This window comes from Epinephelus lanceolatus, chromosome 22 (genome assembly GCF_041903045.1).
Source record: "Epinephelus lanceolatus isolate andai-2023 chromosome 22, ASM4190304v1, whole genome shotgun sequence".
NCBI lineage: Eukaryota > Metazoa > Chordata > Actinopteri > Perciformes > Serranidae > Epinephelus > Epinephelus lanceolatus.
In genome coordinates, this window is record NC_135755.1 from 35,643,532 (window position 1) to 35,657,382 (window position 13,851).

Below are 13,851 nucleotides of genomic sequence, written 5' to 3' on the forward strand. Positions count from 1 at the left end.
CCACCACTCCTCACTTCCACCCTACTCTGACTTTTCACCCCCTTAATATACATTGTTTTTTGGCTGCATTTCCCCTGACACCTTCAGGCACCATTACACACTGACACCGGCTGTGTATCATACCTACGTGGAAGTCACTGACCAAGCACCAGGATTCTGCGACTTCAGAGAGGGAATGGGTTGTGAAACCATGAAATGTTTTTTCCATACAAAATAGTTGTTGATCAATTTTCTAATTATATATGTGTATATATATATGTATGGAGAGAGAGAGAGAGAGAGAGGGAGAGAGAGAGAGAGAGAGAGAGAGATTTGTTGTTCATATGGTTTGTGTGCAAAAATTATAAAGTAAGTAGTACTATAAAGTAACTAAACCTCAATTTAGTACTTAGTACAGTGCTTGAGTAACCTTAAACCATTATTTAGCAGAGGGATGCGAAGTAACTTAAATTACAGTAATTGGGATCAGTGGAACTAATAGTATTTCTTTATTCCACCAATTTAATGACCAAGTTATTATAATTATTCTAAAAGATATAATTAAATTCATGCATTTTTAAATTGTTCCTCAAATTTAAAACTTATGTTTCCCTCTTCTCTGTAGACTGTTAACATAGGACTTTTATTTTCTTATCTTGGTAAGAGTGCCCTTAAAATAAAGTGTATTGGGAAAATATTATGATTACAAACATTTAATATGAAACCCAACAACCATTTTTGTTGATGTACCCTTATTGTTTTAGCTGCAGCACTCTTATTACCAAAAGGAGAAAATCAACATGCCATAAATACATATAAAATTAATGAATGATTGTAACAGGTAAAATATGATTACTTTTATTTTTACTCATATTCATTTATTCATGTACTTATTTTTTTTTTACGAAATACTTTGGCAATAACATACAGTATCTTTGTTCATGCCAATAAAATTATTTGAATAGTAGTAATAGAAGTATAATATTCATGGTCACCAATATTGACTTAACATTCCTAGGCCATGGAAATAACACACTGGAAATCTTGAGTTGGGTGGTGTTCCCCTTTAAGAATAGCTGAGAATGTGTCCCTCTTTGGACATAAAAAGTAAGTCAGTCACAACACACTGGGTGTGTCAACTTTGTGTTTCAGGTTTATTAAACCACTTTTTCAGAACATCATGTGGTTTACCAATTTCTTTTTAAAAACATTACAAAACTTAGAAATGTGCACTCAATAGAGTGCAGATCTCTGCCAGGAGGCCGCCAGAGCTGATCGCTGCCACTCTGTCCCACCAGGCTCCCTTTCAGTCAAAAAGATAACAAACTTTTCTTCTTTTTTTTGTCTTGTATCTTGCCTAACTTTAGTGAATCATATTACATCAGCCATGGAGTAAGTCTGCAGATGCTCTAGTTCAAAATGAGACCAAACTTTTCAATGGATGTCGGTTTTTGAGCCACAATGAAGACTAAAATGTGACCTGCGGATTCAGAAAGGCTTCTTGTTTTGAGCTGAGACAATTTCCAGAAATGTCTTTAACTATGTGATTTGGCTGAGGACTTGAAGCCCCAACTGGTTGCTCAAAAGGACTAAACAGTCAGTGGCAGTATAAAACATTCAATAAAACAGTTTTTTTCAATAATTATAAATCACTGCAAGTACAAGAGGTCCATGAGCATACTGTCATAAATGTGTACACAAAACATTAGGCTGATGGGTCCTGTAGTATGTGAAATTACCTGCAGGCTTACATCTGGTGGAGATAATAAACAAACCTAGTATTACACAATTGTTGAAGCCTTTGAATTCATTTGGGAATGGGAGAGAAGCCATTCTTCTAAATTCTAGTGGTGAGGAGTCTTCTGTTTTTAGATTTGGATCTCATGCTGTGTCTTCAGTGTTGTCTGATGCTATGAACGTTGAGCACAGTAGTAAAATATATCTGTATTAAAATATATTTTATTCAATGAAGAACACATACATTTCACTCATATCTGAAAGTATATCTGTAATTTTAATGTTTACAGATAAGTAGTGTTCTTGAGTAAGCTGACCCTGTGTGAACTTTGGTTGGAATTACAACAACCGAGTTAAGTTGTAAAACTCCACCTACACTCAGTCAAGTCATATCCTTATATAACCCAGTGTAGACCTTTCCACAGTAGAAATTTAAGATTATCGCAGCAGGAAAAGCCCAGCTGTAAGTGACAACATTAAAAATCACTGCTTTCCATTTACGTAAGCTAGATCCTGAGTCCTGGTATCATGCATGCCACCTCCCTGTCATGGCTTAATGGACACTTGATAGAACTGAGTCATTGTTAACCCATTCAGTTTCACATGTGCTTTTCCTGCTGTTACAAGTCAAACCGCCTGCAGAGAGAAAGGACTATGGATCTTCAAGGTTGGCTAATCAGTTCCTGAGGACTCTAAATGGGAGTCCATGACCCGGTATGATGACATCAGCGGTACGTAGTGCCTCCTGGCGGTTGACCTCCTGCACTGCAGTGTTCATACTCAAATCCCGCCAGCTGTCTTCATCTGAGCAGCACTCAAATAAGTCCCCTGCAACAAGCACTGTGCCCGCTGAGGTTTCCGTCACCTGGACGCTGACATCTTGTCCTGTGTGGCCTGGACTGGGGACTACAGTTACCTGTGGGAGAGGGGAGACACTGTCAAAGCCTAGGGGAAAACCACCAGAACATCACAAGAGGCTACAAAGCTCCGTCAAAATCTGACTCCTCTTCGTTTTCATCATATACACACACACACACACACACACACACACACACACACACACACACACGCATGTAGTGGTTATATGTTTTTTATTCAAAACTGGAGTCAAAAATTCCTAAGATGATTTATGTGTATGAACATATTTGTTGCACAATTTATTTCATACTTTGACATCATTTAACATGCACATTTTTCTTTTCCTGTTCATCATTATGAATTAAGACTCCATGTACATTTTTGTTAAACTTAATTTCTGAGGTCCATCCACAATTTGTACAATATAAAGCTGTCTTTCCTCAGTGTAGTGACAACCCCCTCCCTTCCACACTCTCCCTTAATTCTCTACCACCAAATTTCATTTAACACATTTAATTGAGGTGTAAAAATTATTGAAATCTGAAATTCATTGAATACATTTTATTTGGTTAAAAAAATGTTTAAGTTTAAAAAGAGAACACATTTAGCTGAGGTTAAAAATGCTCATAAGGATTTGTTAGGGATGGGTTAAGAGGTTGAGGATAAGTGTAGGGTTTGGCTTGGATAGTGTATTAGTGTAAACTTGGTGCTTTTTGCAAGCTGGCCAGTCCAGCTAGCAAAAATGGCCTGCAAAAAGCACCTGGAAAAATCCAATGATTTTATGGTTGATTATTTTATGGAGCATACAGAGCATACACAATGCATCTCTATTGCAAGGTTAGAGCAGTATAATCATGTTTCCATAAAAGGTTTGTGCTATATATATATATATATATATATATATATATTAAGGCCGTAACGGTACATGTATTTGTGTCGAACCGTTCGGTACGCGACTTTTGGTTCGGCACGACCCTGTACCGAATTATTGGCCGCAGGATATTATTTTATTTTATTTTGTTTTATTTTAATTCCGTTTTTGCGAGCCGAACCATTTAAAATATATAGTTCCCCGACGGACATAACTGAGTGACGGACCGAGTCCGACCGTAAGCCTGACGAACCTGAAGACCCACCCGCAAACCTTAAGTCCTCCGTTTGGGAACACTTTGGTTTCAGGGTAAAATACGAAGATGGAAATAAACAAGTTGACAAGACAAAAGCAGTGTGCCGACACTGCAGAACAGCGGTCGGGTATGTACTTGGAAACACATCTAACATGCTAACGCATCTAAAACGACAACACCCAAGTTTGAACGTTAACCGGCACGACTAGAAAAAGCAATCTGGTGCAAACTACGATATTGTTGTTGTTTAAAAAGAAAGAGCGTTTCCCTGACCATCGCGCTAAAGAAATAACCAACGCCATTAGAGTTGAGTAAAATTGTTTAAGCTGCACTTTAGATATAAGCATGTTTTGTTTACTGCACTTTAACAAAGTGGGAAAGCTAAGTAAGTTCCTAGTAAAACTGAATCTGAGCAGGCTTTAAAGCTGACCAGCTGCACTATACGTTTTATTTTAATTGAGTAAAACTCAATTCAAAAAATGTGTTAAAAAAAACAGCAGGATTTTATTTTTCACTTTTATATTTCTATTTTCATTCAAACAATGTGAAAAAGCAGGATTTTATATATATTTGTTTCATTCAAAAATTGTGTAAAAAGAGTTAACTGCTGTGGTGGTATGTTTTAATAAGGTTACCAATAAGTAAAAGATATTTAATAGTTTTTTTTTTTTTTCATTACTGTACCGAAAAAAAAAAAAACGAACCGTGACTTGTGTACCGAGGTACGTACCGAACCGAGATTTTTGTGTACCATTACGCCCCTAATATATATACACTGCTCAAAAAAATAAAGGGAACACTTAAACAACACAATGTAACCCAAGTCAATCACACTTCTGTGAAATCAAACTGTCCACTTAAGAAGCAACACTGATTGACAATCAATTTCACATGCTGTTGTGCAAATGGAATAGACAACAGGTGGAAATTATAGGCAATTAGCAAGACACCCCCAATAAAGGAGTGGTTCTGCAGGTGGTGACCACAGACCACTTCTCAGTTCCTATGCTTTCTGGCTGATGTTTTGGTCACTTTTGAATGCTGGCGGTGCTTTCACTCTAGTGGTAGCATGAGACGGAGTCTACAACCCACACAAGTGGCTCAGGTAGCGCAGCTCATCCAGGATGGCACATCAATGCGAGCTGTGGCAAGAAGGTTTGCTGTGTCTGTCAGCGTAGTGTCCAGAGCATGGAGGCGCTACCAGGAGACAGGCCAGTACATCAGGAGATGTGGAGGAGGCCGTAGGAGGGCAACGTGACAGAGTCTGGAGACGCCACGGAGAACGTTCTGCTGCCTGCAACATCCTCCAGCATGACCGGTTTGGCAGTGGGTCAGTAATGGTGTGGGGTGGCATTTCTTTGGGGGGCCACACAGCCCTCCATGTGCTCGCCAGAGGCAGCCTGACTGCCATTAGGTACCGAGATGAGATCCTCAGACCCATTGTGAGACCATATGCTGGTGCGGTTGGCCCTGGGTTCCTCCTAATGCAAGACAATGCTAGACCTCATGTGGCTGGAGTGTGTCAGCAGTTCCTGCAAGACGAAGGCATTGATGCTATGGACTGGCCCGCCCGTTCCCCAGACCTGAATCCAATTGAGCACATCTGGGACATCATGTCTCGCTCCATCCACCAACGCCACGTTGCACCATAGACTGTCCAGGAGTTGGCGGATGCTTTAGTCCAGGTCTGGGAGGAGATCCCTCAGGAGACCATCCGCCGCCTCATCAGGAGCATGCCCAGGCGTTGTAGGGAGGTCATACAGGCACGTGGAGGCCACACACACTACTGGGCCTCATTTTGACTTGTTTTAAGGACATTACATCAAAGTTGGATCAGCCTGTAGTGTGTTTTTCCACTTTAATTTTGAGTGTGACTCCAAATCCAGACCTCCATGGGTTAATAAATTTGATTTCCATTGATAATTTTTGTGTGATTTTGTTGTCAGCAAATTCAACTATGTAAAGAACAAAGTATTTAATAAGAATTTTTCATTCATTCAGATCTGGGATGTGTTATTTTAGTGTTCCCTTTATTTTTTTGAGCAGTGTATATACATATATACAGTACAGGCCAAAAGTTTGGACACACCTTCTCATTCAATGCGTTTTCTTTATTTTCATGACTATTTACATTGTAGATTCTCACTGAAGGAATCAAAACTATGAATGAACACATGTGGAGTTATATACTTAACAAAAAAAGGTGAAATAACTGAAAACATGTTTTATATTCTAGTTTCTTCAAAATAGCCACCCTTTGCTCTGATTACTGCTTTGCACACTCTTGGCATTCTCTCCATGAGCTTCAAGAGGTAGTCACCTGAAATGGTTTCCACTTCACAGGTGTGCCTTATCAGGGTTAATTAGTGGAATTTCTTGCTTTATCAATGGGGTTGGGACCATCAGTTGTGTTGTGCAGAAGTCAGGTTAATACACAGCCGACAGCCCTATTGGACAACTGTTAAAATTCATATTATGGCAAGAACCAATCAGCTAACTAAAGAAAAACGAGTGGACATCATTACTTTAAGAAATGAAGGTCAGTCAGTCCGGAAAATTGCAAAAACTTTAAATGTGTCCCCAAGTGGAGTCGCAAAAACCATCAAGCGCTACAACGAAACTGGCACACATGAGGACCGACCCAGGAAAGGAAGACCAAGAGTCACCTCTGCTTCTGAGGATAAGTTCATCCGAGTCACCAGCCTCAGAAATGGCAAGTTAACAGCAGCTCAGATCAGAGACCAGATGAATGCCACACAGAGTTCTAGCAGCAGACCCATCTCTAGAACAACTGTTAAGAGGAGACTGCGCCAATCAGGCCTTCATGGTCAAATAGCTGCTAGGAAACCACTGCTAAGGTGAGGCAACAAGCAGAAGAGATTTGTTTGGGCCAAGAAACACAAGGAATGGACATTAGACCAGTGGAAATCTGTGCTTTGGTCTGATGAGTCCAAATTTGAGATCTTTGGTTCCAACCGCCGTGTCTTTGTGAGACGCAGAAAAGGTGAACGGATGGATTCCACATGCCTGGTTCCCACTGTGAAGCACGGAGGAGGAGGTGTGATGGTGTGGGGGTGTTTTGCTGGTGACACTGTTGGGGATTTATTCAAAATTGAAGGCACACTGAACCAGCATGGCTACCACAGCATCCTGCAGCGACATGCCATCCCATCCGGTTTGCGTTTAGTTGGACCATCATTTATTTTTCAACAGGACAATGACCCCAAACACACCTCCAGGCTGTGTAAGGGCTATTTGACCAAGAAGGAGAGTGATGGAGTGCTGCGGCAGATGACCTGGCCTCCACAGTCACCAGACCTGAACCCAATCGAGATGGTTTGGGGTGAGCTGGACCGCAGAGTGAAGGCAAAGGGGCCAACAAGTGCTAAACACCTCTGGGAACTCCTTCAAGACTGTTGGAAAACCATTTCAGGTGACTACCTCTTGAAGCTCATCGAGAGAATGCCAAGAGTGTGCAAAGCAGTAATCAGAGCAAAGGGTGGCTATTTTGAAGAAACTAGAATATAAAACATGTTTTCAGTTATTTCACCTTTTTTTGTTAAGTAAATAGTCATGAAAATAAAGAAAACGCATTGAATGAGAAGGTGTGTCCAAACTTTTGGCCTGTACTGTATATGTCAATTTTATGATCTTATGATGAAAACTAACTAAAGCTTGTGTCATTTTCCTTGCCTCATGCACTGCAGGGTCAACTTCCGCTTCCTATATATCTTGCCACACCCATCTACGTGATGTCACACCAATGAGAGCATGCAATTTTGATTACATGGTTTCAAAGTTATAGAGTGCTGAAGTCACGCCCCTTCCGGTGAAGCTCATGGGACCATAGATTGGAAAAAATATGAATGGCAGTGAATGGGGAGAGCAATATTATCTTTTGTATCTCCTGCCAAGCTGCAGGAAGCGAACGAAAGCTATGACATCACATACACGACCTCCTCCTGTGTACTCTTGAGTCTTTTTAATTAAAAAGCTTATATCTCAACAGTTTTACCACAAAGTATGACTTTATTGACCGTATGACGTATGTGATGTCATAGCTTTCGCTCGCTTCCTGCAGCTTGGCCTCCCCGCTGAAATTCCACTGTTTTATGATTAATCGATTTATGATTGAAGATGTCTGTGTGTTTTGTGCCAGGTTGCAGTCACTCCAAGCTGCAGGAAGTGAGCGAAAGCTATGACGTCACATACGCGACCGCCTCCTGTGTAGTTTTTCTAATTACGTTTTTTTCAAAAGCTTATATCTCAACAGTTTTACCACAAAGTATGACTTTCTTGACCTTAAAATTTATGTTTTAAATTCATTAACAACATATTTAGATTTCATGTCGCAACTCAAACGGGAACAAAAGATAATATTGCTCTCCCCATTCACTGCCATTCATATTTTTTCTGACCTAAGGTCCCATGAGCTCTACTGGAAGGGGCGTGACTTTGGCACTCTATGGCTAATCAAAATTTTTCTTTATTTTTTTTTCACTCATCAGGTGAGAAAATAAACCCTGTAGTTATACTGCCCCATTTGACCTTGTGTCCCAGTCACCCTCACTTCACCCTACACTCCAAGTATGGCTCCTAGGAACTGTTTTATATGAGACCCCAGCTCAATTGAAAGGTAAAGAGATACATAAGCCACTTATAATAATAATGATCTGAGCCTGTCTGTGTCAAAGATAACCACTTTAAATGAAGATACAGTGACAGTGTTCAGTTGCCCCATATGCTCACACTGCAGCCCATCCTGCAACTGCCAGCTGCTACATACTGGATCAATTTGAAATATTACTGCTCACATCAGTCTCTCTGACACATAAACATGGAAAAGTAGGGTCTAGATTGAAAAATGACAAAGTTATCCTTTAACAAAGATCTCATAGAAAGACCCCAAGATCTGATAAGAATTACTTGCACAATTATGAATCTGTAATGCACCTGTGTATGACACTCCTTTGCACAAGTCTTCAGTCAGTTAAAAGATGCCACATCTGTGTTGCCGTTTGCAAGCATGAATCAAAGAGACCAAATACACAAACAAATGAATGATGAATATAATAAAATGAATGAAGGCTTTCTCAGAAAATATCTGTCTCCCTTTTTTTACATTTAAACAAAGCATCTGAAAATGTGTAAAAAAAAAAATAAAATAAATAAATAAAATAAAATACAGGTGCAGAGTGCATCAGGGTTTATTATCTCTAGTAAAAACTTTGGAGAAAAGAATATGCTGGATATGCTTGCTTGCCTTTTTTGGGCACACAATGTAACTATTTTATTTATTTAGCAAATGCAAATTTCTCAAACCAAGCAGTAGCCTCTTGATCTATAGCCTATTGTGGAGGGAGACTAGACTAGAATGTAAATGCAAAGTATTTACTGGTGTAGCAAAAATTTGAAGCAGTTCACACTGATAGCTGCATTTTGGATTTTGTTGTCCATTGTGTGGTGCGAAAATAAAATTAGACCACAGGTTGTAATGTTTGGTGGAAAAATATTTTCTCTTGATGCATGTTTTTTAAGTTGTAGCCTAGAATTTTGGACAGTGACTTTTAGTTTAGGTCTGTTTTGAAGACTTCTGAAGGGACAAATGTGTTCAAGCTAATGAGAAAAAGTGGACGACTTCGGCCTACTTAAACTACTGTTATACTCAGTTATCTTACCTGCTTATCAATGGAGTACGCCTGTCCCTCTGCCAGCTGGTTGGGACGGTATGTGTCCCCTTCACTGACGTCATATCCCACAATCATCATTGCTGCTGGAAAAACACTCAGATTACCTACATGGTCTGAATGTCCGTGAGTCCCCACCACCACGTTAACGTCCCCTGGTTCCAGACCCCTCTCTTTCAGTGTCGTTAGAAGAAAGTCCCGGTCCCACGGCCCTCCGGTGTCCACCAGAATAGTCCTGGGTCCTGTTATGAGGGTGATGGTCCCGTCGGCTCTAAACGTACCGTCGGTTTGAGGGAGACAGTATCCGGCTTTAAGGACGGTCACGGAGTACGGCTGACCGGGGAAGTCCAGCTCTGACAGGGGGACAGTCTGAAACTGTCCACAGGCCACTGAACTGTCTGTCCCCGACATCTCAGCATGGACAAGCAGTTACAGCCATAGACATCTACTTTCACTGTTAGATGCAAATCAGCAGGACAGGCGCACACTGCCACCTGCTGGACCGGAGTGTGCATGATCATGGCAGGAAGTAAAAGTTTTTAGGTAAAATAACACTTTATTGATTCAATTTCCACACGGGGATTTTATTAAGAACACACACGACACGGCAGCTCAAGGGTCAGAGGCAAGAGAGAGAAAAAAAGACTGAGCCATAAATACGGAAAAGACAAAAATAGCCTACAAATTACTCTACAACAACCAGCAGCATCCGAACCGCATGGACTTTCTAATATAAAATGGAATACATCGCAGAAGAGAGGCTCTGGCTGTGTTTTTACATAGGCTATAACTTCACGTCCTTCAACATTCCATCTCTGTGTTTTTTTGTTTTGTTTTTGTTTTTTATTTAATCTTTATTGAAGATAACAACAGCGGAGTTATTAATACATACAAACACTCAAAAAAGAGTCGGGGGAATTTCAAATAAAGATATCAGATGATGAGGACAAAGTAAAAGTTTTTGCAGCTTTCTTGTTTTAGGAGTCAGATAGGCTATGCTTTGGATGTATTGTTCAGTCTCCTTTTCGAAGGTTATGAAGGTTTTGAATGAGTAAATTTGGCCTTGTGAATATGATATTTCCCTAAGATGATCAACAACTGTTTTTTGCTTTGCTTTGGTTGTTGTGGAGACCGAACAGTACCTAGCCTACGTCTTTCCAGCACAGAAAAAAAAAAATCAATCTTGGCCGTAATGTACTGGGTTATTTCTGCCCAGAAGGTGGCAGTAAAGGGGCAATGCCAAAACAAATGCAACATTGTTTCAGGTTCAGACTCACACAATGAGCAGTCCACACAAATATCTTTCTTAAAGGGCCAGTGTGTAATATTTGGCATGGTTTATTGTCAAATCTGAATCTGAATCTGAATATTCTACCCATTAATATGTTTATATAAGTGTATAATCGCTATAAAATAAAATTCATTTGGTTTTCGTAGCCTTATAATTATGCTTTTATATATATATACAGTACAGGCCAAAAGTTTGGACCCACCTTCTCATTCAATGCATTTTCTTTATTTTCATGACTATTTACATTGTAGATTCTCACTGAAGGCATCAAAACTACGAATGAACACACAAAAAAAGGTGAAATAACTGAAAACATGTTTTATATTCTAGTTTCTTCAAAATAGCCACCCTTTGCTCTGATTACTGCTTTGCACACTCTTGGCATTCTCTCGATGAGCTTCAAGAGGTAGTCACCTGAAATGGTTTCCACTTCACAGGTGTGCCTTATCAGGGTTAATTAGTGGAATTTCTTGCTTTATCAATGGGGTTGGGACCATCAGTTGTGTTGTGCAGAAGTCAGGTTAATACACAGCCGACAGCCCTATTGGACAACTGTTAAAATTCATATTATGGCAAGAACCAATCAGCTAACTAAAGAAAAACGAGTGGCCATCATTACTTTAAGAAATGAAGGTCAGTCAGTCCGGAAAATTGCAAAAACTTTAAATGTGTCCCCAAGTGGAGTCGCAAAAACCATCAAGCGCTACAACGAAACTGGCACGCATGAGGACTGACCCAGGAAAGGAAGACCAAGAGTCACCTCTGCTTCTGAGGATAAGTTCATCTGAGTCACCAGCCTCAGAAATCGCAAGTTAACAGCAGCTCAGATCAGAGACCAGATGAATGCCACACAGAGTTCTAGCAGCAGACCCATCTCTAGAACAACTGTTAAGAGGAGACTGCGCCAATCAGGCCTTCATGGTCAAATAGCTGCTAGGAAACCACTGCTAAGGAGAGGCAACAAGCAAAAGAGATTTGTTTGGGCCAAGAAACACAAGGAATGGACATTAGACCAGTGGAAATCTGTGCTTTGGTCTGATGAGTCCAAATTTGAGATCTTTGGTTCCAACCGCCGTGTCTTTGTGAGACGCAGAAAAGGTGAACGGATGGATTCCACATGCCTGGTTCCCACTGTGAAGCATGGAGGAGGAGGTGTGATGGTGTGGGGGTGTTTTGCTGGTGACACTGTTGGGGATTTATTCAAAATTGAAGGCACACTGAACCAGCATGGCTACCACAGCATCCTGCAGCGACATGCCATCCCATCCGGTTTGCGTTTAGTTGGACCATCATTTATTTTTCAACAGGACAATGACCCCAAACACACCTCCAGGCTGTGTAAGGGCTATTTGACCAAGAAGGAGAGTGATGGAGTGCTGCGGCAGATGACCTGGCCTCCACAGTCACCGGACCTGAACCCAATCCAGATGGTTTGGGGTGAGCTGGACCGCAGAGTGAAGGCAAAGGGGCCAACAAGTGCTAAACACCTCTGGGAACTCCTTCAAGACTGTTGGAAAACCATATCAGGTGACTACCTCTTGAAGCTCATGGAGAGAATGCCAAGAGTGTGCAAAGCAGTAATCAGAGCAAAGGGTGGCTATTTTGAAGAAACTAGAATATAAAACATATTTTCAGTTATTTCACCTTTTTTTGTTAAGTACATAACTCCACGTGTTCATTCATAGTTTTGATGCCTTCAGTGAGAATCTACAATGTAAATAGTCATGAAAATAAAGAAAACGCATTGAATGAGAAGGTGTGTCCAAACTTTTGGCCTGTACTGTATAGCAAGGGCCTTGCTTTAGAGAGGTCGCCATCTTGCGCCGCCATGTATGTATGGCAGACCGTGCGGACAATCCAGCCAGCCAGAGAACACGTTTCGAGTGTATAAATAAACCAACGAAGACAGCGGAAGGAAGGAAGAAGGAGGAGGAAACAGCAGAGAGTGTTAGTAGTTCGTCGATAGAGAGTAGTGAAAGGTTTTTTTAGTTATAAAGTTTGTGAATGGACCACACTTACCACGCAACAGGAGAGAATGAACCCGAACCGCCATCTGCGAGGAAAAGAAGACGCGACTTCACTCCTTGTGATGCACTCTCTGCGGCGCTTTTCCTCCTGATGATATATCTCCCCAACGATGGTAGCAGTAGCACCGAATCCCATTCTGTGCAGCAAAATGGGAGCGAAGGATTCAGCCTCTCTTCTCGCCCGCTCAGCATCCAAGTTCCTCATCTGTATGCTCCGGCTCAAACAGGTATGGCTCTGGGTCTGTGTCCGCTACAAGAAACTCTTCAAAATAGCGTTCAAAGTCGTCCATTGCAGCTACTATAGTCCGGAGATATTGCTAGGCTAAATAAACAGCTGAGCTCTGTTTACAGGCTACGCTGTCAGTCAGTGTGCGGGCTGGAGACTGGTGGAGCAGAGAGGGGAGGGGGTGCCCGCTAGGTATTGTAAACGAGTATGTGTGTATGGAGTGTGTGTGTTACGCTAGAAGAGTCAGAGTTTGGGACGGAGTCTTTTACCCCCTGGAGTGTTACCGGAGTTTTTGGAGTGCTCAAATAAACTGGCCTTTTTCCCGAACGCTACTCCGGTCTCCTGCTCGTGAGGGATTCATTACAATATCGTAACATGGTTTAGATTTCTAAATAAACATTTACCTCGTCGCTAGATAGACCTGCTCCTGAAAAACTCGTGTCTGCGCAAGGCTTTTGTCCCTACAAGGCCACCGTCATTTACCCGACGGGAGGGGTGAGCGAGTGAGCCCTGCAATTTAGAATTTGACCATTGATGTCACTGTTTTCAGCGGTTTTCAACCCATTTTACACAGTGGCCCTTTAAATTCTAACATAAAATGCTTGGCAGGGTAGTATCTATGAAATCATTTAGAAGACACCTCCATCACTTTATTAGTATGGGAGGTTCCACACATTGGTCCAGTGCAGGTCACCAACAAGACCAGTCCAGTATTGAACAGCAGAGTGGGAACTGATGATGTCTGTCTGAAATAATGATCTAATATTACAATTATTGTTTTTGGGTGTGACAGAGAAGCATGTGTGACCCACTGAAGTTAATGTGGGGTCCAGAGATGGTAAACAGACCAGCTTGTCAGCCCCTCTTAGCAGAGTTAGGATACCAGAGGGAACAGCATCCATTACAATGGCAAACTCTT

The 13,851-nt window shown here is 41.2% G+C and overlaps 1 protein-coding gene across 1 annotated transcript; it reads right to left on the reverse strand.

Annotated features, from left to right (window-relative positions):
- Window positions 1-1,114: 1,114 nt before the first annotated feature.
- mblac1 (metallo-beta-lactamase domain containing 1) lies at window positions 1,115-9,854 on the reverse strand. The gene is made up of 2 exons (XM_033651830.2): window positions 9,380-9,854; window positions 1,115-2,632 (listed from the first exon to the last, which is right to left on the reverse strand). Exons 1-2 carry the CDS (start codon window positions 9,797-9,799, stop codon window positions 2,393-2,395), a joined length of 660 nt encoding a protein of 219 aa, XP_033507721.1. The 5' UTR covers window positions 9,800-9,854; the 3' UTR covers window positions 1,115-2,392.
- Between the last annotated feature and the right edge of the window lie 3,997 nt (window positions 9,855-13,851).